Consider the following 22810-nt stretch of genomic DNA (forward strand, 5'->3'; position numbering starts at 1 on the left):
CATTGGGAATGGTTGAATTGAACTCCTTCCTTAAAAGGAGTAGTATAACATTTTGTGTGACTCAAGTGAAATTTGAGTTATGCTTAATTTATGAATCATCTATAGTAATGAATCAAAATGATATTTTCTGTCCATTATGTTATAAATGTTTTAGCTTTGAAAAATTGTGTGGATTTACATATAATCTTTAAGCTACTATTACTATTTATATACATTAAAATTATTAATGCATTTATAAATTGAGGCCATATTAAACATAACTTTTTTTAAAAGTTTAAAATTCAGCCAATATTTAGTATCTACCCTTGGCTATATTCAAATAATGCAACCTTTGGCATTATACAGACAAAATTGACATTTAAAAATTTTTTTCCTTTATTCATACGTAGGCACATGTGTGATTCAATTATTTTCAATAAAACTTGTTAAGTACAATTTAGTTCATCACAAATGAAAAGCACGTAATGTAGAATTCACTTCAGTTGATTATTATCATATCATTACACCTAGAACTTTAATAGTTCAGCTGCTTTTTTTGTATACAGGTTTGTAAGGAAACTCCCAAAATGGATTAGGAAATAAAGTCATTTTAATAAGCACAGCAGATAAATGATATTGTATCATTTCAAGGGAGGCCTAAATTCTCTTGCATATCACCCAGAAGTAAATATGCAACAGATTAAATGATAAAGTAGCACTTTTGCAAGGATTTGCCATTCCTTTTGCATGCATGGGTTTTCCTTTTATAAAATTTGATTTAATGTAGTTTAATTTAATTTTGACTACATGTAATACTTCAGGTTCCTTCATTTTTCCTTACCCTCATCCCTTCAAATCGTGATAAGGCTCTTAGAGGTCTCAGAGCTCTTAGTGTCCTGAGAGATTTGATGGCACCAAGTTCTGAATAACCCAAGGCATTTGCTGTTAAACTGACCAATGAAACCTGTGTAAGTAAATAAATAAATTAAATCATCATTCAATTAGTATTTACTATGTAATATAATAAATATGATTTTTGTTTAGAAGATAAATCATTGGGGGTCCCTGGGTGGCTCAGTCAGTTAAGTGTCCGACTTTGGCCCAGGTCATGATCTCACGGCTTGCGAGTTCAAGCCCTGCATCGGGCTCTGTGCTGACAGCTCAGAGCCTGGAGCCTCTTCAGATTCTGTGTCTTTCTCTCTCTCTCTGCCTCTCTCTCTCTCTCTCTCTCTCTCTCCCCGTCTCTCAAAAATAAATAAACATTAAAAAAAATTTTTAAAAGAAGATAAATCATTGCACCTTTTAAAATTTTAAGGAAGTATTTTCAGTTTGATGCAAAGAAAGTAGCTTTCAGTATGTTAATTAAATCTAGCTGAATAAAAAACCTTAAATGTCATGTAATTTATTAACTGCTCAACTAATAAATAAGTTGAATACATTCAACTAAATTTATTACTAATAAATTGGTTGAGCAATTAGAAAAATGATAAAAATTAATTCTAAAAAAGGAAGAAATTGAGGTATAAGAAAATGGCATTGTTTATCCTTTATTTTATTTTATTTTTAAAATTTATTTATTTATTTTGAGAGAGAGAGAGCAGGGGAGGAGCAGAGAGAGACAGAGACAGAGAGGGAGAGAGAGGGAGAGAGAGAATCCCAAGCAGGCTCCATGTTGTCAGTGCGGAGCCTGTCATGGGGCTCAATCTCATGAACCGTGAGATCATGACCTGAGCCAAAATCAAGATTTGGACACTTGACTGAGCCACCCAGGCATCCCATATCCGTCCTTTATTTTATTAAGTTGTTGCTGAATTTGGGGTTTTGCATGGTTAGTAATAAAATACAGAAACTGCTATTGTATCAGAAAAAGCGTGAAATCTTAATCCTGCATTGTATGTTCAACTAATTAAAACTGATACTCTCAGAAAGCAATAACTTGGCACATTGATTTCACAGTTGATTTTTGAAAGTGATTTTTTTTTGTCTTGCTAAAACCTTCTGTTTTCAATTCCCTAAAGTTTATCCTTATGTAAACAATATAACTTCACATGTGATTCCATCATGAAATTCCTCAAAATTTTCTATGCTAACTTACAGCTTCTGCCATGGTTACCTGGCTGAAAATGGCCACAATAAATCTTTACCAAATAAATAAAGCAATGAATTTACATAATTTGTATGAAATACGCAAGTACTAACAAATAAAAATGTTAGGTGTCTAATTCTCTAAATAAAGTATCAAAACTCCATATCCAAACAGAGTTACAATTTCTTTGGTTTGAAAGTGCCTAGTATAGGACAGGTTCAAAAAATTGGACACTGTGTCCAAAATGTGCTATCATTTTTTTAATGTTTTTTAAAGAGGGTTATACTGATCCTAATGAGATAATTAAAATAGAATATTGAAAAATAAAAATATTTTTATTGCAAGATGACAAAATTCTCTATAGAATTTTTTAAAAATATATTTCAGGCTATTGAAACTACCATGTTGTATACCTGAAACTGATGTAACATTGCATGTCAACTACAATAAAAAATAAATAAAAATAAAGTGCTTATAATCTGACAATTAAAAAACTCAAATTACAGTAATAAATATAATCATCAGTCTTTCACTAAAATTTCAGACATGCAATAATCATAATAGAGAAAAGCAAAGCTCAGGAAGTTTCAAAAAGGTAAAATTATATTTATATTTAAGATATAGTGTGAAAAATCTGGGGAGTTGAAATATGATATAACTTCTAATGCTTGAAACCTCAATGTTAGAAATATTTTCTTTTGTAATGATGAAGCAATTATTCTTTCGAGGTTTTTCTTAATTTATTCATTTCACAGTAACATTTTTAAGCTTTTTAAATAGCTCTGGCTTTGCCTTTGTTCAGAAGTAAAGAGATATAACCTATGAGTGACTTTTAGCTCTAGAAATACTTTCCACAGCAAACCTGCATAGTCCTGCTGGACTATGTCATCTATTATCTTTTATTATCTATTATCTATTATTGTCATTTATTATCTTTTGGGGATAAAACTGTTGCCTACAAAGTCTGCGATATTTCGGACACACTTTTCTAAAGCTGAAATTATGTCAAACTGATAGCATGAAACATTTTGCTTAATAAATCTCCAGAGGCAGCCACATGTTTTAGGGTAGATGAAGTATTATTAATGATTGGGCATGTAAATTCTGTGAAGGGCTGTTTGGTACATTACAGGCCTGTTGCAAGTTGAGTCTACATCCCACGGAAACTCCTGTTGCTGCATGAAGTAGAGCTTTTCCCTACAGTCTGTACACTTTACTGCCTCTAACAGAGTATCATCTATACAATCTACCCTTTAAAAACTTTGCGTAGATCAAAGAGAATTTTTTAAAAAGTGACGGTAGCTCTCACCATCATCAGTGTTTATTGAGTGCCTTTATTACTGTATGTACTAATATCACCATTTTAGAGTCAGGAGCCAAGTAATTTACTCAGTGGCACACAACCCATCAGCCATGGGGCTGGAACTCAAATGCAAGTCTATCTGACTTACAATATAAGGAATTTAAACAACATACCCAAAAACCACCATAATTCCTTACCACCCCCCCCCCCCCCCGCCCCAAGGCTGAACCAATACTAAACTAGCCTATTTCTTCTAAAAACTACAACACTATGGTTCGGTGAATTAGTTTACTGTCTATTAAGTAGCATATGCTGTCAACTCAGCACAGTGGTCAGAGATTGACTGTTTTAGAATCAGTATACGGATTAGACAAACTACCATGGAAGTGAGACAAAGATGTGGAGGATACCTACATCAACAATTAAGAAGTCCAGCCAACACCAGGCATTCGTGAAATATGTTTGATAGCCATATGCCACCCATTTTAGAAGCATTTCCAGAATGAAAATATAAGTGAAAACCTTGTCAGCATATTCCAACATCGTCTTAATTGTCTTTCGCTGATCAATATATATGTCTTCAAATGCCTATAAAGAAAAGTGATATATTTTAGCTTTCTAAAACTAGTATACTCTATGAGCTATTTTTCTGATCATAAACATATTTTCCCTGATTTTATATGTATACATATGACATTCTGTTGGACTAGGAGGGCAGAGGAATCGTAGGTATTGCTGTTTGTTTGTTTTTTTTTCCCCTCTCAAAGATCTTTTAATGAATCAGGGGAAAGTTATACTCTCCGTCAATATTATAGCCAGAAGAAAGAGGTAAAAGCATAATTCTCATGAATTAATTTGACTTGTTCAGGAAACATCTGATGTTATATCCTGGGGATGGGGATGGTGCCACCCCAACATGAAGTTACATATTTCTTTTGTTTCATTTCTTATGCTTTCTCCAGTTGATTTTTTTGCCATTAAAAGGTTGAAGAAATAAAAAGTGAAGGTTTATATTTTTCATAAAGCAGAAACTGTAATTGGTCATCACATAGCCCAATTTTACTATGTAATTGGGCTCATTTGTCGCCCTCCCCTACATTTTGTTGATAGTTTATGTTTCTTAGCAGAGATGTAGCATGACCATGATAACAAGATGAAAATATTTCCCATTTATGTTGCAATATGTGTCCTTCTAATATGAACTCTTTATACTTTACACCTGAGTCTCACATTCGTTTCAGGGGCAAAAGACTATTTCTTGTCTAAAGTGACATGCAAAATAAGTTTACGTCATCAGAGAATGTGCGGGAGAATACAGGCTTATGTTCTAATTATAAACATAAGCTAAAGAAACTTAAGTAATTGTATTTCAATTAGGCAACCTCATTTTATCTGTCGTCTATCTATCTATCTATCTATCTATCATCTATCTTATCAGTCATCTTATGGCTTAAGTATTCTATTTGCGTCAGTGATTTTCTAAAATGTTATCTATATGTTATGCTTTATATTTTTGTAAGTGATTTTCATAAAATATAAATTAATTCGATATAAAAAACATCTTCGTATACAGAGAAACCAATCTTAGGCATGCTGCCCAATATTTTTTGTTACCAACATTCATTGTTTCTTGAGTAGTGCAAGAACAGTGGACACAATTTAAAAGGGACAGAGAAGTAGTCCCTAAGGACTTAATGACTGTCCATAAAGAGATAATAAGAATGCCATTCAGAAACAAGGTTCGTAAGAATTTAGAAGTTATACCATCACAGGGCTTCCTTTACACTGAAGTTGCCATGTTTACTTTCTTATTAAAATATGGGTAATTGAACATTTGTATTCCTTGGTTATAATGAATAAGCTGGAGGGATAAATTTTCTAGGCTATTTAAGAATAAGCAAAAATTAATAAATAGCTTATCAGAAATTATACATATACATAGAAAAATAAATCCAGAAATTAATAGTTGAAACATTAAGTCTATAATCTGGAAGATATGATGTGGGGGTAATTAAAAATGTGTTGAAGACAGGTAGAAGAGAGGGGGTGTGTGGGTATGAGTGGGTGAGTGAATGGATGGTTGGATGGATGTAGAGATGATGTATATTTAAGGAAGAAGTCATAAGTAGAGATAACAGTTTAAGGTTTGGCAAACAGAGGTGATGGCTGACGCCATGAAAATGAAATTGGATGTAGAATGAGGGTTTGGGAAAAAATGCATTGGATACTAAAACAGTGTAATAGAAGGATTAGTAAGTCATCAGTATTAGATTATTTTAAACTTAATATTGTACCACTTTTGCTTAATGTTCACTCACCAGAGCACCACTGCTAAGGAGAATCATGAAAACAATGAAGGTCTCAAACCAGTTATGCTCCACTATTCGGAAACACGTTCTTCTCAGGTTCCACCATTGTTTTCCTCTGCCTTCCTCCACACTGATTTGACAACATTTGAATCTTTGTACGCAGCCTGCAAGCATAATATTCAAACAGGAGTCGCTAAAGTAACTTCTGCTCCAATATTCTTTGGCATGTCCCTGATTCCTCTTTTCACTACAGTTACCATCTCCACCTTGTTAGGATAATTCTCTAAGCCTGGAGTAATAAGAGCACATTCATTAGCTGTGCTCTTTGACATTGTGAAAATTATTCAGCCTCTTTAAATGGTTCCCTGGCTAATAATACCTGCTGTTTCTGCTTCAACTCATTGTCCAAGAGAGAACTTTGTAAAGCACAAATGTAGTCACTCTAGTAAAGGACTTCAAAGTAGAAATTAATAATAAACAGAAAACTTCGTTTTTATTTATTCTATTTTTATTTTTTAAAGTTTATTTATTTTGAGAGAGAGTCAGAGCACGCAAGCTGGGAAGGGGCAGAGAGAGAGGGAGAGAGAAAATCCCAAGCAGGCTCTGTGCTGTTAGCTCAGAGTCTGACATGGGGCTCCAACCCATGAACTGAGAGATCATGACCTGAGCCGAAGTCAAGAGCCTGATGCTTAATCAACAGAGCACCCAGGCACCCCAGAAAACTTCCTTTTTAAGGAGGTTATGGAATAGTAATGTAGATCTCTCCCGACAATGTTTGTTACTGTTTAGTTTTCTTGTGGTGCTCCTAAAAGAACTCACATAATTTTCAACTTAATTTAGTCCACTAAAATGCGGTTGCTGGGTTCTGCTTTGATTTGTCATTTCCTTCTTTATACTGCTTTACTCACTCAAAAATAAGAATTAAATCAACAGATATCTGCGAATACCTTTGTAAGCATCACGAAAGAAAAAAATCACTTTTTTTTTAAAAAAAAAAGACAAAAAGAAACAAAAGATACAGAACATGGACCTTGCCACCAAGAACCTTACATTCTTGTTTTCAAAAAAAGATATAAACACAGGAAACCTACCTCAAGACAAAAAAACTAAGAATTAAAAAGAGAAAGTCAAGTATGCTGGAAGAAGAGGGAGATAGGGGAGGAAGAAAGGCAGGGAGGAGAAAAGACAGTAAAGATACATATAACAGTTCAAAACAGAAAGAGGAAAGCACTCATAAGATAATATATGAACAATCATCCGGTGAATTAAATGCATATATTTATTATAGCTGTTCAGAGGAATAATAAGCTCTTTTACACCATGGTCAGATGAAGGTAGTTTTGAGAAGGACTTTGGGTGACATGTGGAATTTATATAGGAAATGAAAGGAAACAATGTATATCAGGCCTATGAGGAAGAGATCACTATATAGAGAATATGCAAATATATTGATATCTTTAGTATATGTGCTGCCGAAGTGAGCACTATATTCATATCTTTAAAACTCAAATTCCCAAGAAAATCAGACCATGGGAAATACTAGTCATGGGAAGACAAAGCTCTTAAACCTATTGTCCATATTGTACCAGGCTCAACCAGCTTAACTGTTCAGGTATCAGGTATGGGGTACTGCTTATTTCCTGCTTCATCCAATGAGCATTGGAAAATGGTGATTTTGTTAAAAAATACAGTTTAGCATTTGCAGCTCATTGAACTTTGTCAGAAAGCTATTTAAAAAAATTTTTTTTAATGTTTTTATTTTTGAGAAAGAGACAGAGAGACAAAGTGTGAGAGTGAGGGAGGGGCAGAGAGAGAGGGAGACACTGAAGAATCTGAGGTGGGCTCTAGGCGCTGAACTATCAGCACAGAGCCCGATGCGGGGCTGGAACTCAGGAATCATGAGGTCATGGCCTGAGCCAAAGTCAGGAGCGTAACCAACTGAGCCATCCAGGCACCCCCAGAAAGCTATTTTAAAGCAAATTCTGTGTCCGAGAATTTTGACTAGTATTTAAGGTGCCAACTTATTGTGGGACACCTGGGTGGCTTAGTCGGTTGAGCGTCTCACTCTTGATTTTGGCTCAGGTCATGATCTCACAGTCATGGGATCAAGCCCCGCGACAGGCTCCCCACTGGGTGTGGAGCCTGCTTAAGATTCTCTCTCTCCCTCTCCCTCTATGCCCCTCTCTCTAGAAATAAAAATAAAAAAGATGCCCACTTATTGTGAAATCACCATTTTACTTTAAAAAATATAAATCAGTCATTTGTTTTTATCACATTAAAATATTTTTCTCTATTGTCATGCTCTTTTACACATAGTGGGCAGAGATAACCAAAAATAACAATAGATTTGAAAACTGTTAGCCTATTAGTGGTAATTCAAATAGATCTACTAAGGTTCTATTATATTATGAATGATCCATCTTGGGTGATCACAGCTAAAAAAAACCACCCCACATTCTAAAATGGAAGATTAACATGAGGGTCATTTTCTTTACCTTCAGTGAAACAGGCTTCAGGTTCAAGGGTTTCCTCAGGTTCCACTACAGGCTGTTCTTCTGCAGGTGCGCCAATGTCCACAGTGCTGCCTTCAGAGGAGCTACTGCTTTCATTAAGTTTCTGTGCATGAGATAGACATAAAGAGTAAATCACTTTAATTTTAGTAATAGCCTAGTAAGAAAAGATTAGTGCTATGAACTGATGTTGGATTCTCTTTGAAGTGAAGAGATTTTAAGTTTAGAGCAAAAGACGGATTGACTAAGAAAAGGAAGCAAGGAAATGTTATGGTATTCCCTTTTCCATAATTCACATGTAAGCATGAAATCAAATTATTATATTGTGAAGTTACAAATGACCGTCAGAAACATGTATTAAGCAAACCACTCTCCTAAGAATTAGAGAAGCCCCAGAGGGAGGGGGAGGGGTAAGGAAAGTTAGTATAACTGTTCTCATTTTACAGATAAGGGAACTGAGGCCCAGGTGAAATAACTTGTCTAATGTGACATAACTAGTAAATGAGAAAGCCAAGATTTGAGGAGAATTATTCCTGAGCCCAAAGCCCATGCTCTGTCATTTGTGTGACCACACTGTTTCCGAAACAGTGTATTGACACTCTGACAATTTTTCCATCAATTTAAAACTGAAAATAATCCATAGAACAAAATAGCAAGATTGGTCTAACAGGTGAAGAGAATCTACAATTCACTCTTGAAGTGAAACACTAAAACAAAATGAAGACACCTGTTAACACCACAAACTAATGGAATTTTATATAATACAAATATAATGGAATTTTATGTAATGTAAGTATTCAGTACCTTCATGGAAGCTTTTTGGTAGCTGTAGACATGAGTTCTATTTGATTCTTTGTTTACAGTAAATCTGCCAAACTAATTACATCCTTTTCCTAGGGCAAATGCCATAATAATAACTTATGTGCAAGCAATAATAAATCTCTTTGCTATATAGTATTACTTTAACTCACAGGGAAATTTTTTTAAAGGAATACTTGCAAAGTCTTTAAGAATTTTGGACAAATCTACCTTTTAACAACCACAGTTCTTCACATATGATGCCAGATATCTGGCTCCATATCAAACTTCATATCCATTACTAAATACCATTGTTAGTTACCTAGATTTCAGATTTACAACGATCAATTGTGAGCGTTAAGATTAAAAGATGTGAACCTACATAACATGAAATTAATTTTATCAAATGCCCAATGGCTCCCTAAATAGCCTCCTCTGAGGTGTCTTGCCTGGATGATGATAAAATAAATTGCTACTTTTTTTTCCGCACAGTTTCTAAAGGTCTAACTAGTTCAGATTTTCTACAGATGAGAGTGCTATTGCCAATACATCAAACTTCATTCTTAAGAATATTCTTTAAAATAAGCTATTGTTGGGGCCCCTGGGTGGCTCAGTCAGTTAAGCATCTGACTTCAGCCCAGGTCGTGATCTCATAGCACGAGTTTGAGCCTCGCATCAGGCTCTGTGCTAACAGCTCAGAGCCTGGAGCCTGCTTCGATTCTGTCTCCCTCTTTCTCTGCCCCTTCCTAGCTCACACTCACACTTTCTCTCTCTCTCTGTCAAAAATAAATAAACTTAAAAAAAATAAAATAAAATAAGCTATTGTTTGACAACTCAACTTTGTATATGGTACCAGTTACTAGGTATAGACAACGATCTTATAGATGCTTACAAATTAGTTTCCAAACACTTGTCAAGCAATGTAAATATATTCTACAGTCTGCCTCAACTACTGTTAAGAAAGTAGAAGTGTGCCTAATGTTACTCAAAATCAACATGCTCTCAAAGTCATGACTTATTTATTTATTTATTTATTTATATTTATAAGTAGACTTCACACCCAGCACAGAGCCCAATGCAGGGCTTGAGCCCACAACTCTAAGATCAAGACCTGAGCTGAGATCAAGAGTCTGATGCCCAACCAAGTGAACCACCCAGGCACCCCCTAAACTTACTCCTTTAACCAAGTTTCTGATTCTGGTTGTTTGTAGTAACATTCTTTGAACAAACAGACTCCAACTCTCATTTATTCTTACTCTTTTCCAATATTGACAGTAATCTACAGTCAAATTTGTTAAATTTCACTTTTGAAATAACCCTTCTCTCATTCTCATCTTCCAAATTCTTATGAGCTTTCTGTTCATCCTTGTCACCTCTTTGGAAAGCTATCCATAATAATTATCACCCTCATTCTAGCCTCACGTAATTCTAGAACTTTGTGGACCATGAAGCCTGCTCTATGCTAGGTGCCCAATAAATATTTGGTGAATGAATACCTCTGTTTCATATTTTATTGCCAGATGAAGCTTTTTGTCTCCAACTTAGCACTCCAACCAAATTTTCCAAATCTATCCTTCACAGTAGCTGTGCTTAATTTTAGTCAAGGTGAACTTCTTAATGTTTTCTGGCTGTAGCTTATAGTGGTTATTTTTGCCCATCATTGTGGAAGAATAATAATTACTCTCATCTAAACCTCCTTTACCACTTTGTTTGCACAACACTTTGGGCCCATACTACTTTTTTTTTTTAAAAATCTAACCTCCCTTTATTCTAATTGACTTACTACATTAACAACAGTTGGCATTCTCTATAAAACACAATGACTGATATGCTTGGTGTGCTGAAATTGCTCAGCTGGTTCTATTGTATCACACCTGTGCATTTCTGCTTTCATCAGGAGAGTTGTTTACTTATCAAGAATAAGTTATGTTTGGGGGCACGTGGTGGCTCAGTCAGTTGAGCATCTAACTCTTGATATTAGCTCAGGTCTTGATATTGTGGTGGTGAGATCAAGTCCCTTGTCAGACTCTGTGTGCAGCCTGTTTGGGATTCTCTCTCTCCCTCTCTCTCTGTCCCTCCCTGGCATGCTCTCTCTCTTTCTGTCTTTCTCTCTCTCAAAATAAATAAATAAACATGAACAAAAAATAAGTTATGTTTGTTTTCAAATCAATTTGTACCACTTTAGATTAGCGTAATTGTGTAATTTACTCTTAAATAATTTTATAAAATGAGTGAAAGAAAGTTGTTGTTGCATCCATAAATACTAAGTTGAATTCATTGCATAAGTTTAATAAAGGCAAATCTCCCCCAACCATATACATACAAATGAAAACAAAACTTGTAAAATTAGGTGCGAATAATTGTTTTTTAAAAAAGGAGGGGGTACTGGGGATATGCATTTCTGGAAGGACGCTAAATTCAGGTTGCTTCACAAGGTTCTTAAAATCTCTGTCCTCTTTGAAAAAACCTAAACTGGAAATCCTAGATGATAAATTATAAGTGTGGCCCATGCCAAGGTGATGCTGCACAACTGCCAATGATAGCACAGGCTAGAACAAGAGGCCTAAAGTAACATTTTCATGCAAGTGTCTATCAGTTTTCAAGATGAAGCAGTTTAATGTTTGAGATCTAGAAGGAATTCCTGTACCTTTCAGGAGTGGGACATGATTGCAAATTAGATTTTATTTATTTATTTATTTATTATTAAAAAAAATTTTTTAAGTTTTATTTATTTTGAGAGAGACAGAGACAGCATGAGCGGGGGAGGGGGGAGAGAGAGAGAGAGAGAGAGAGAGAGAGAGAGAGAGAGAGAGAGGCAGAGAGAATATCAAGCAGGCTCTGCACTGTCAGCACAGAGCCTGACACGGGGCTTGAACTCATGAAACCATGAGATCATGACCTGAGCTGAAACACAGTCAGAAGCTTAACCGACTGAGCCATGCAGGCGCCCAACAAATTAGACTTAAAAAATTGTATTCGTATTTGGCTTAAATAACTTACGTAATCAACATTTTGCAAAGGAAGCCTGGTAAGCCGTATCATGGGAGGATAGTCCCCGATTCCCTTACTAGTCAGGGAAATTTGCCCCAACTTTCAAGTCAAAATGAAATCGGATAAACTGACAAGTGAATGTTAGCAAGATCAAACCACAGACAGGTGGGTGCAGGCTAGATAATCTACTAGAGATAAACGATGCTAACCAGAGAGAAATGTCAGTGCTTTTTTTTAGAAGTTTACGTATGATGTAAATCAAAGAGTATTTAAATGTGAGAGAGGAAAGAAAAACAAACAAAATAAAACAGATACAGAAAAAACTGAGCTGAAGTGTTACATGGGAGGCAACGAGGGTTTTGACTGATGAGCAAAATAAAGAACATTAATAAATAAATTTAAAAATTAATGAATTAGATAATAAATGTATTAAATAAAAAATAGATTGGAATACATAAAAACATTAATAAATAAAGGCACCAAGACCTTTCATTCAAACATAAGACCGTTAATTAACAAAGACAAGAGAGAAGGGCACCAAGATGAAACTTAAGTACGTAATGCTTTTAGTTCTACTTGGTCAGTGACGTACTTCAGAATTTAGAGAAACGGTGTTTTTGCAGATGATGAATTGTACAGTTAAATTCTCAACCAATAATCATGTAAATGTATAACATTCATTTTGCAATAAAAGGTGAGTGTCTGTCATTCTTACGGAAGAGAGGCTTCCAACCTATGTTCTGAGGAGACGGAGACGTCAACCTTAGGAGGAAGATAAAGGCCAACCAGGCAAGTTCCAGGCAGAGCAGTTCCATTATCATGTGCTTTACACATTCATGATACATGAAAGAATTTGTTTAAAAAACACAATTGTTGGGGTGCCTGGGTGGCTCAGTCGGTTAAGTTTCTGACTCTTGGTTTGGGGTCAGGTCATGATCTCACAGTTCATGAGATGGAGCCCTGAGTCAGGCTCTGTGCTGACAGTGCAGAGCCTGCTTGGGATCCTCTCTCTCCCCTTCTCTCTGTCTCTCCCCTGCTGCACATGGGCACACCTAGGTGCTCTCTCTCTCAAAATAAATAAATCAATAAACATTAAAAAAAGCCCACAATTGTTAAAAAGTATTAAAAAACTAGAGTTGAATCAAAACCTGGGGAAATGAATGCCCAAATTTAATAAGAAGATACTAAAATGGAAGAAAAAAAGTGTGGGTGAATAATAGGGAAGATTATATGGAATTTAGTAATATGGTTTTCCATGGAAACAAGGTGATAGGTGGAAAAAATTCCCGAGATCTAAGAATCCTAGATAAAAACAACTTGTATGCAAACTAATGCACAGAGATATAAAAACAAAAATAAAACATTTTTAGAATTTGTCACTAACACCACCCCTAACTGGGAGGTTATATCAGTTGGAGAGAGAGTATTTTTGTGGTTTGAGAAAATGAAAGCTCTTTCAGAGGTTTTAGTCTAAAGACCTGAAAAAGGATTGGCAATATGACAAGCGATATGCAACAATATCTCTTCTTTATGTCTGAAAAAATACTTCCCTGGCAGTCCGTGGTAGTAGAATTCTGAGTTTGTGTTAGAATTCTGGCCACTGTTGTCACGCCCTCCAATACTCCCCACCCTTGCATGTGGGCAGGGCCTGTGACTTCCTTCTAGCCAACAGAATATCGTGAAGGTAATGGGCCACCGCTCTCCTGATTATGTTACCCTGAACTATGTTAGAAACATGCTCCTTTCCCCCTCTTTTTCTCTCAAGAAAAAAAGTAAACTGTTTTAACTTCCTTATGCTAAGTACCAACAACCATGCTTACGTGGGCAGCAGAACGTGAAAGCTGCACTATGTGGAAGACATACACTTCCAATACAATACATTTTATAAATTATTCTCAAGTTTTTGTGTTTTTGTATTTTTTTTTTTACTAGAAGCTTATAAGAATCAAAATGGAAAATGACCCTGGAGAACTTTCCATTCAGATTAGAAAACTGGACCTAGATGGTACAACTGGTATAATTGACCTGGCAAACATACACAGTTAATCTGTCGATAAGTTAGGGTTCAAAACTCCTAACTTAAACGTTCTTTTTAGGGGCGTCTGAGTGACACAATGGTTAAGCGTCTGACTCTTGCTTTGGGCTCAGGTCATGATCTCATGGTCGTGAGTTCGAGCCCCGTGTTGGGCTCTGTGCTGATCATGGTGCCTGCTTGGGATTCTCTCTCTCCCTCTCTCTCTGCCCCTCTCATGCTCACTCTCTCTCTTTCTCTCAAAAATAAATAAACTTTAAAAAGTTCTTTTTAGTTGGACGTGCTGCCTCTGTGTATATTTCATTATCACACATCACTGTACCCATTATGTACATTGTTTTATTTGCATGCATGCAGAAAATATGCATGAATTGTTATCATGTTGCGAGGCTATTCACATATGAAGTAGGTAGATGTTGTAAACTATTTTACACAGCCAGGTCACATCTGTAATTCTCACCATTTCTCAGCTGATCATTCCAAGAACTTTTAAAACAGTCTATGGCCTTCAGTTGAGCCTTTCTTCAATCCACTTGCCAGCAGAAGCTGGTGTGATGCTTTAAGACAAATCACCTTCTGACTGAAATCTACAAAGACTCCCCCTCATTTCTTTGGTGTCTGCTAAAATTCCCTTGTAGGTAGGGGCTCCAGTGGCCCTGCTGCAGAGACTAATAAAGATGTGGTTGGCTCTAAAAAAAAAAAAAAAAGCTAACCTAGTTTTTTAGGTTAGTCACCTGTGGGTCACCAACAACCTCATCTTTACACCCCTCTCCTGGATCAGACCATAGTAGTGGGAAGAAAGCCCCTAATAATGGGGGTTCAACCTCTCACTTTCTGTATGGTTTTGCCCAAATAATTCCCTGGGCCAGTCTCTTACACGTAAAATGGAGGAATGATCTCTAAAGTTCTTGCTGTAGTGTTCTACCACTCCGTAGTCTTTTAGGATTTGAAATGATACAAGAGAGATGTGATACTGAAAATGATACGAAGGCAATGCAGGGAGAAACCTGGACTCAGGGAGAGATACGCAGTAAGTGCTCAGGGTGGGTATGGCTGCTTTGTGCATAGATGAGTCATAGGTGCTGGGTCTGTGTCTAGAAAAATCCCATGATCATCTCTGGGCGAGGATGGGAGAAGCAAAAATAAATGCTACTCCCACCTTGGAAACAGAGAAACCATTCACATGTGACTGGGCTTTTAAGTTAGCTTCTGTACTAGTCCTATGTGCAATATTCATGTAATCACTAAACATTTATTGGGAGATACTATATTCTCAGATTTGAGTTAAGTTTCTGTCTCCTAGAACCCCTTCATCAGCATAGTGAATTATTGCATTATTTATCTGTTTTTGTTTCTTTTCCTTTGCTACTTTGTCCCCCCTTTTATTGGCCAAAGTGAAAAGTACAAAGTATTTTATGGTTACTTTAATATTAATTTATTAAAATGAAGGTTAAAGATTCTTGAGGTTCATTTCAGTTATGTTTCTTTCTTCTGTCAATCATCCTTGTCTTTTGCCTGTTCTTCTACCGGAGTGTTTGTGTTCTTACCAGATTGCAATTGCACTTTATAAACAGAAAATCACTTGAGTTTGCTTAACATGTAATTTTTCCCTTTTGTATTAGTTTTCTACTACTGTGTAACAAATTTCCACAAATTTAGCAGCTTCAAACAATACCAATTTATTATCTCACAGTTTCTCTAGGTCAGAAGTCTGGTCTCACATAGCCGGATTCTGTGCTCAGGGTCTCACTGGGATAAGCTAAGGTGTTGACTGGGAATGCAGTTCTCATCTGAGGTTCAAGATCTACCAAACTTATGGGTTATAGGCAGAGTTCATATCCTTGCGGTTTTAAGGCTGAAGTCTCTGCTGTCCTGCTAGCTCATGGCCTTGAACCATTCTGTAAGTGGAGGCCACCACCCTTCCTTGCCACATAGGCCCCCATAGGCAGTCTTTCTTCCAAGCCACCCAGAGCATCTCTCTCTCCCCAGAGCATCTCTCTCTCACTCAATTACTCTTACATGACCAGTGGGAGAAAACTGCTCTTAAAGGGTTCATCTGATTAGGTCAGGTACACCCAGGATAATCTCCCTTTGGCTATAAACATAACATAATCACAGGAGTGGTACCTCATCATAATCAGATTTCAACTGCACTCATAGGCTGGGGATTACCCAAGGGCAAGAGTCTTCGGGGTCATCTTAGGATCTTGCCAACCATGCCAAACTCTGTGTGTTTTATTAGTTTTCTTTTCTAAGAACCACTGCTATACTAATATCATCTGCTACACTGATAATTAATTAATTTCTCTACTTATATCCCCTTCATTTTGCTTAAATTCTAATTTCTCAAACTAAGTTTTTGGTCATGTTCTTTCATTCTTTCTTGATCATTCTTGTCATTATTAAGACATCCAATGACTACTTGGTCCTATCCCACAGATTCTGATGGAGAATGTTCTTATTCTCCAAACAGCTATTTATGTATTTTATTTGCTCCTTAACTCAATATTTGTTTAGGAGGGAATTTCTTAATTTTCAAATTGTTAGAATTTTTTCTATCATTTTACTATTAATTTGTAGTTTAACTGTATTGTGATTAGATGATAACTCTATATGATATCTTCTATTGTGAATTTATTGAGGTTTACTTTGCTATCTAGTATATTGTTAATTAATATAAATATATACACGAGCACTTGAAAATAAGAAGTCTCAAAAAAAAGAAAATATGAAAATCCTGCATAAGTAAATTTTGAGATAATGTATACATTCAAGATATATTTACTTTTATTACTTATATTATTCAAATTATCAGTGTCCCTATTTAATTTTTCTTTGTTTTATCACAGGCTAAGAGAATGGTATTAAAACTCTCACAACCATTTTTATATATCTTTATCAATATATTCTTGTAGTTTTCATTGTTGAAATCAGTTGTTGGCTTTGAGTTCTTTATTTCATTGGAGTAATAACACAATTATTCAAAAATAGAAGGAAATGATTTTTAGATGATGGCAAGAATCCATCTCTAATAAAACACTAAAAAAATTGGATAACAGCAAAAATGAGTGCAACTGATTTTTCCTTTTTTTGTTTTTAAATTCAAATTTAATTTTGTTTTGAAATTCACCATTAAAATAATAAAGCATTAGGTTCTTACAGTTTTTGAGATTAACAGACGATTTAAAAAATCTATTTTCGTGTTTATTAAGCCATTAATCAACCTTTGATTTAACTGATTTCTCAATGAGCTAATTTATTTGAAAATATGTATATTTTCACACATGATTCTCAAGCTAAATTCTGCCTTGACCTGTAATGTTCATGTATTTTTGGCAGGCTGACTTCATAAAGTGAGCCGAGAGAATGCAGGGGCCATATCGTATCTGAAGCATCCACTTTGTTTTTTACACCAGGGCATTCAATAACCACTTAATAACTATAACACTGATGGTAAGAGCATTTTCCCTCCTCAATGGATTTATGCAACATTTCTTGCTTTTTAAAAATGTTCTCTACTATAGCAAATGATTTTGACCTTGAGGGTGAAGCAAAACAAAGCACAGCCAATAAAATACTCCACAATATTTTTTAAGAGTAAATGATTAAATGTTTTTTTTCTTGTTCCCTGACTTGATATTAGGATGTTTATGCTCTTATTTTAGACTTGGTTTGTTATAGGGAGCTCATTTATAGGGTTTAAAAGGAGTTCAATTTATAATAAGTGATAAATTTATTAAAATACAAATCTGGAATTTACGGGTCAAAGGACATGAAATATGTGTATGTATATATACATATATTTTTATTTTTGAAAAAATACTTATTTTTAAGCTAGGTATGTACTGTTTTAAAGATGGGCATTTTACTGTTGTTATATATACTTATATGTACTTAAATACCTATACATATACATCTTAAATCATACAGAAATGAGATGCTCTACAACATCAAAAATATTAGTATTAATATTCCATTGTGTACACTGTGCATATTAAAAATTTAAATGACCTCTATTAAAGACTCTCAACAAAGCAACAATATCAAAGAAAAATACACTGTCCTGAGATTTAGCATTTCCACAGAGAAGCTGGAAAAGTCAAATATTAGTCCATTAATTCCCACATCATCCCTAAAACCCAGATGATTTCTTCATCCAGCTGTATATTTGAAGGACAGTCTTCAGTGCATTTTTCATATTTACTAATTATTAACTTGTTCTTATCAATTGTGAAATCCAGTGTTAGTCAAATTTTTCACCAAGGTAGAGGGGAAGGTCGAGGAATATAGCTCTAGTATACTCCGAATTCTGCTTTAAAGTATGTCAAACACGGACTTTGTATTGATGATTAGATATAAGGTAACAAAAGAAATAGAACATCTCATCATATATTGGACCAACTAAAATTTTTGCAATACAAATAAGTTAGAAACAAACAAACAAAAAAGTCTGCAAAATTGCATTTATAATTCCCAAGTTAGAAGTCAAAGTTGTAAACCAAATGAGTAATTTCCATTGTTAAATTCATTTTGCTGAAATGGGCATAGAGTCTCTAGCGTTCTTTTGACATTAATTTTTAATGATGAATGATAACATTTAACAAATATTTAATAAGTGTCTACTGGCGGGAGGAACTGTATAACTATAATGAAAGGGTTAAGAGTCCTGTTTTGAGCCAGCCAGGCTTGGGTTTGAATCGCAGTTACTGGTTTTACGGACTTTTGGCAATTATCTTCACCTCATTAAGCTTTAGCTTCTAATTTGTAAAATGGTCCTTACATCACATGGTTGCTATAAGGACTGAACAAGATTGGGGCGCCTGGGTGGCGCAGTCGGTTAGACATCCGACTTCAGCCAGGTCACGATCTCGCGGTCTGTGAGTTCGAGCCCCGCGTCAGGCTCTGGGCTGATGGCTCGGAGCCTGGAGCCTGTTTCCAATTCTGTGTCTCCCTCTCTCTCTGCCCCTCCCCCGTTCATGCTCTGTCTCTCTCTGTCCCAAAAATAAATAAAAAACGTTGAAAAAAAATTAAAAAAAAAAAAAAGGACTGAACAAGATAACACATGGAAAATGCTTGGCATGTGCTTGCCTGATAAATGGCAATAATTTTCATAACAGTATTATATAGTTTATAATATTTGTAATTGCTAACATTTGACCTTTTCAACTACCAAAAATATTAGTCTATGCACAACAAGATTAGGGCCTGAAGAATGAAATAGTGACTATAATAGTCCTAATACCTGCCCTCATGGGTTCAATCAGATGGAAGATACAGAGAAGCAAACAACTGTCACACACGGTAATTGGATTCGTGTAGAGGATCTTGAGAGCACCACCTAATTCAGTCTAAGAAGGTTACAATAGAAGGAAATAACACTTGGGACAGAAGGATGAGTTGGATGGGGGTGGGGCAGGTGAAGAGGCGGGGGTAAGAGAGTATTCTAGACAGAACAGGCGTAAGGATCAGAACCTGATAGAGCATGGGGAGTTTTAGGAAACAAAAGAGCAGTGTACTCGGATGGGGAGGGGAGGAGGGTACTACTATGTGAGGCTGGAAAGGTCACTAATAGTCATTTTTTGCAGGGATTCATACGCCATGTTAAGTAGTATAGACTGTAAGCAAGGGGCAGCTTCTGAAAGTTTAGAAAGAGGGGAGACCTTTGACCAGGTTTACCTCCTAGAAAGATGACTTATAATGTGGATACTAGACGAGTGAGAAGGAATATTCGTGGGGGTGGCAGCAGTTAAAGCTGAGAGATGATGGAGGTCTGACATTGTACAGAGCTGGTGGGGATGTGTAGTAGACAAACATAGAGTTGGCACCACCTGGTAAACACTTCGATGTAAGCAAGAGGGAGTGTGCATATCCACTGGCTGAAATAGTTGCCGTCTCATAAAGATCATGGCCCTGAGAAACTATAGCTCGGGATAAGGAAATAGGCAAGAGCTGAAAGGACATCCCCAACCAATGTCCAGATGGGACTCTCCAAAGTGTTTCCTGAGCATCTGTCAGATAATTATATGAGATTCTGAGTGTATTCTTTTTTCCTCCTTCTCTCCTCCCTGCCACCTCCCCAGAGAGGAGAAGCTGCATCTAAAAGCAAACTGCTTCCTTAATTTGACTTAGGAAGAAGAGTCTTGCTTGATTTATTCTATCTGTATACTTTCAGAATATATAACTGATAAAAATGTATGCATTCATGAAAAGCATAATTAACTTATAAAATGCCAATTAACACTGATGCAGCACCTCATTTGTGCCAGGTTCTGTGCTTGTTACTAGAAGTACAAAGATATATACGACCACAGTTATTCTCAAGCTGCTCACAAGATTAGTAAGTAGGACAGACAGATACGCAACAGAGAAATAGAGTATAATACACACATTTCATGTTATGCAGCTAGCAATTATATTTGGGGGGAATTGAGAGGGTTTTCCAGAATTAAGAGTTGCCTGATATAGTGAGCAACAAAGCAACAACATATCTTTATTGAGTCGATACATGGACAAAGTCATGAACCTCAATTCAAAGATCATTTTGTTTTGTTAGATTTTGCAGAGAGTGGCAAGAAGAAGAAGATAATTTCTAGCAAGAAATTATAGAGTCAAAAGACATAGACTTCATGGAACGATGTGACTAGGACTGGGCTGAGTCCTGGGGAATTGGACAGAAGAAATGAATCTCATCAAGATGGTGCAATTGCCTACGATATATTCAAGACTGCCTTTTCCCCGTCCATGGCAATGTGTTTCAGATGGTAATTCTAGTAATACAGATGAAATAATAGTATAGGAAGCTGGAAGTCATGATTGGAGATGGATTTAGAAGATAAAATCCACAGGATTTGACAGTAAATTTGATGAGGGGTTTCAAATTAGAGAAGTTGAGAATGAATCTAGACTTCTCATAAGCAATTTGAGAGCTTATATGATTGGGAGGAAAGTAGCATGGATTTTTTTGGAAGCCAGGGAATGACAGAGCTTAAAGAATTAGGAAATACTGGGGCACCTGGGTGGCTCAGTCGGTAAGTGTCTGACTTCAGCTCAGGTCATGATCTCATGGTTCGTGAGTTCGAGACCCGCATCGGGCTCTGTGCTGACAGCTCAGAGCCTGGAGCCTGCTTCAGATTCTGTGTCTCCCTCTCTCTCTGCTCCTCCCCCACTCACACTCTGTCTCTCTCTCAAAAATAAATAAACATTAAAAAAAAGAATTAGGAAATACTGCAGACAAACAGGTGAGATAGGGTCACTGAACTTGGCAATTAAGAGAACATCAATGGTTTCTGACAGAGAGAAAGTTAGGGAAAAAAACAGAAAGAGGATGTTTGAAGGTGACTAAGCAGTGGAAAATGGGAAAACAGTGAGTATAATCTATTTTTCAAGAAGATTGGCAATGAATTTAAGGAAAAAAAACTTAAGAGATGAGATCAAAGGGACACTTAAAATTTACATGATTTTATTTTATTTAAGAGCAGGAATCTTGTCCATTTATCTAAGTTTGTGGTAAGGTCTTCTAAAGGAGAAACTGTAATACAGGATGGAGGCAATAGTTGCTACATCAGAGACCAGAGGATTTGTGAAGAGACTGTACAGAAAGAAAAGTTGGGGGCATACGCATCTATCTTGCAGAGATTCCTAATATCCCCAGATATTTTGTGTGATGCTTTTCTATGAGAAACATTATGTTATCATGGTGTTCATGAATTTGGATACTTGTAACAATCTTGGTACCTATCCCTTTTGATTCAAGATTAACCAGAGACTTCCTATTTCCTTATTTAACATATATTTACTGGGCACCTTCTATAGGCTAGGCACTATGCTAAATGTGGGCTATACTTTGGTAAATGAAACGGATTAATCCCTGCTCTCAGGTACATTTAAAAAAGGATCATTTGCCACGTAAGGTGTTCACTGTAGACTTTTCTGTGTTAGTACAAATTTAATCTGCTAAGCAGTATATGCTGAGGTTGGAAATTGTCACATGTTCTTTAACCCAAGTACAGTAAAGGTAAAAGTATTAAATGAACGGATATCAGCAAAGCTACAAATAAGTTTTATTTTAACACAGATGTTATAAATGAGAGGGCAAATGGAAGTCTAGAAGTAAATATTCATTACCCATTTACTCATTCATTTAATAAACATTTTGTATATGCTATGGCCTTAAGGTGACTAAGACCTGGTTAGCGTTTCTCCTATTCTCAAAGATTTCATAATCTAATGGTACAATCATAGAAGTGCTTCCTAATGATTTTAAGCCTTAAACTCAGAAGCATGTCTTCCTAAAATACAACGTGAAGTAACCATAGCCTAACAGAATAAGTGCTCTGTAATTAGAATTAGAGTTCCACAGGTTAGTGTGAGATGCAGCAGCAGATCGGTCTAACATGCAGTCCATTCCAGAAGAAAGAGGATCCTCCAGGACTGAGGGAGAGGGACTCAGGCACTTGTGGCTGTGCCATTAACCTATGCCCAGTGAAGAGGTTTGGTAGCTAAGACCAACTCTATAATGGACATCTATTCTTAGTTCTTTAATAAACAATACATTCATTTTAAAGAAATGCCAAAGAAATTATTTTTTCAGGCACTGTTAAGGAGATTTAGTGTAATGGTTAAGAACATGGACTGTGTTGCCAGCTGCCTGGATTCTAGCCTGGGATCAGTCCTTACTATTTGTGTGACATTGGCAAGCTACTTAAACTCTTTGCATTCAATTTCCTTATCTGTAAGATTAGACTAATAATATCTACCTCCTGGTATGAAGCACTGGGGGAGACAACACATTGTAAAACCCTA

General features: G+C 36.0%; 1 protein-coding gene across 6 annotated transcripts in view; it reads right to left on the reverse strand.

The window, feature by feature from the left end:
* Positions 1-22810, reverse strand: part of SCN1A (sodium voltage-gated channel alpha subunit 1) — a 147291-nt gene that overhangs the window by 20038 nt on the left and 104443 nt on the right. For all 6 annotated transcript variants that reach the window (XM_019838205.3, XM_019838207.3, XM_019838206.3 and 3 more), the window contains exons 18-21: positions 8173-8293; positions 5687-5841; positions 3783-3956; positions 821-943 (exon numbers count right to left, since the gene is read on the reverse strand). In XM_019838205.3, the coding sequence (XP_019693764.1) occupies positions 821-943; positions 3783-3956; positions 5687-5841; positions 8173-8293 (573 nt within the window). The remainder of the gene's footprint in view (positions 1-820; positions 944-3782; positions 3957-5686; positions 5842-8172; positions 8294-22810) is intronic.

Source organism: Felis catus, chromosome C1 (assembly GCF_018350175.1).
Source record: "Felis catus isolate Fca126 chromosome C1, F.catus_Fca126_mat1.0, whole genome shotgun sequence".
In the NCBI taxonomy this organism is placed as follows: Eukaryota; Metazoa; Chordata; class Mammalia; order Carnivora; family Felidae; genus Felis; species Felis catus.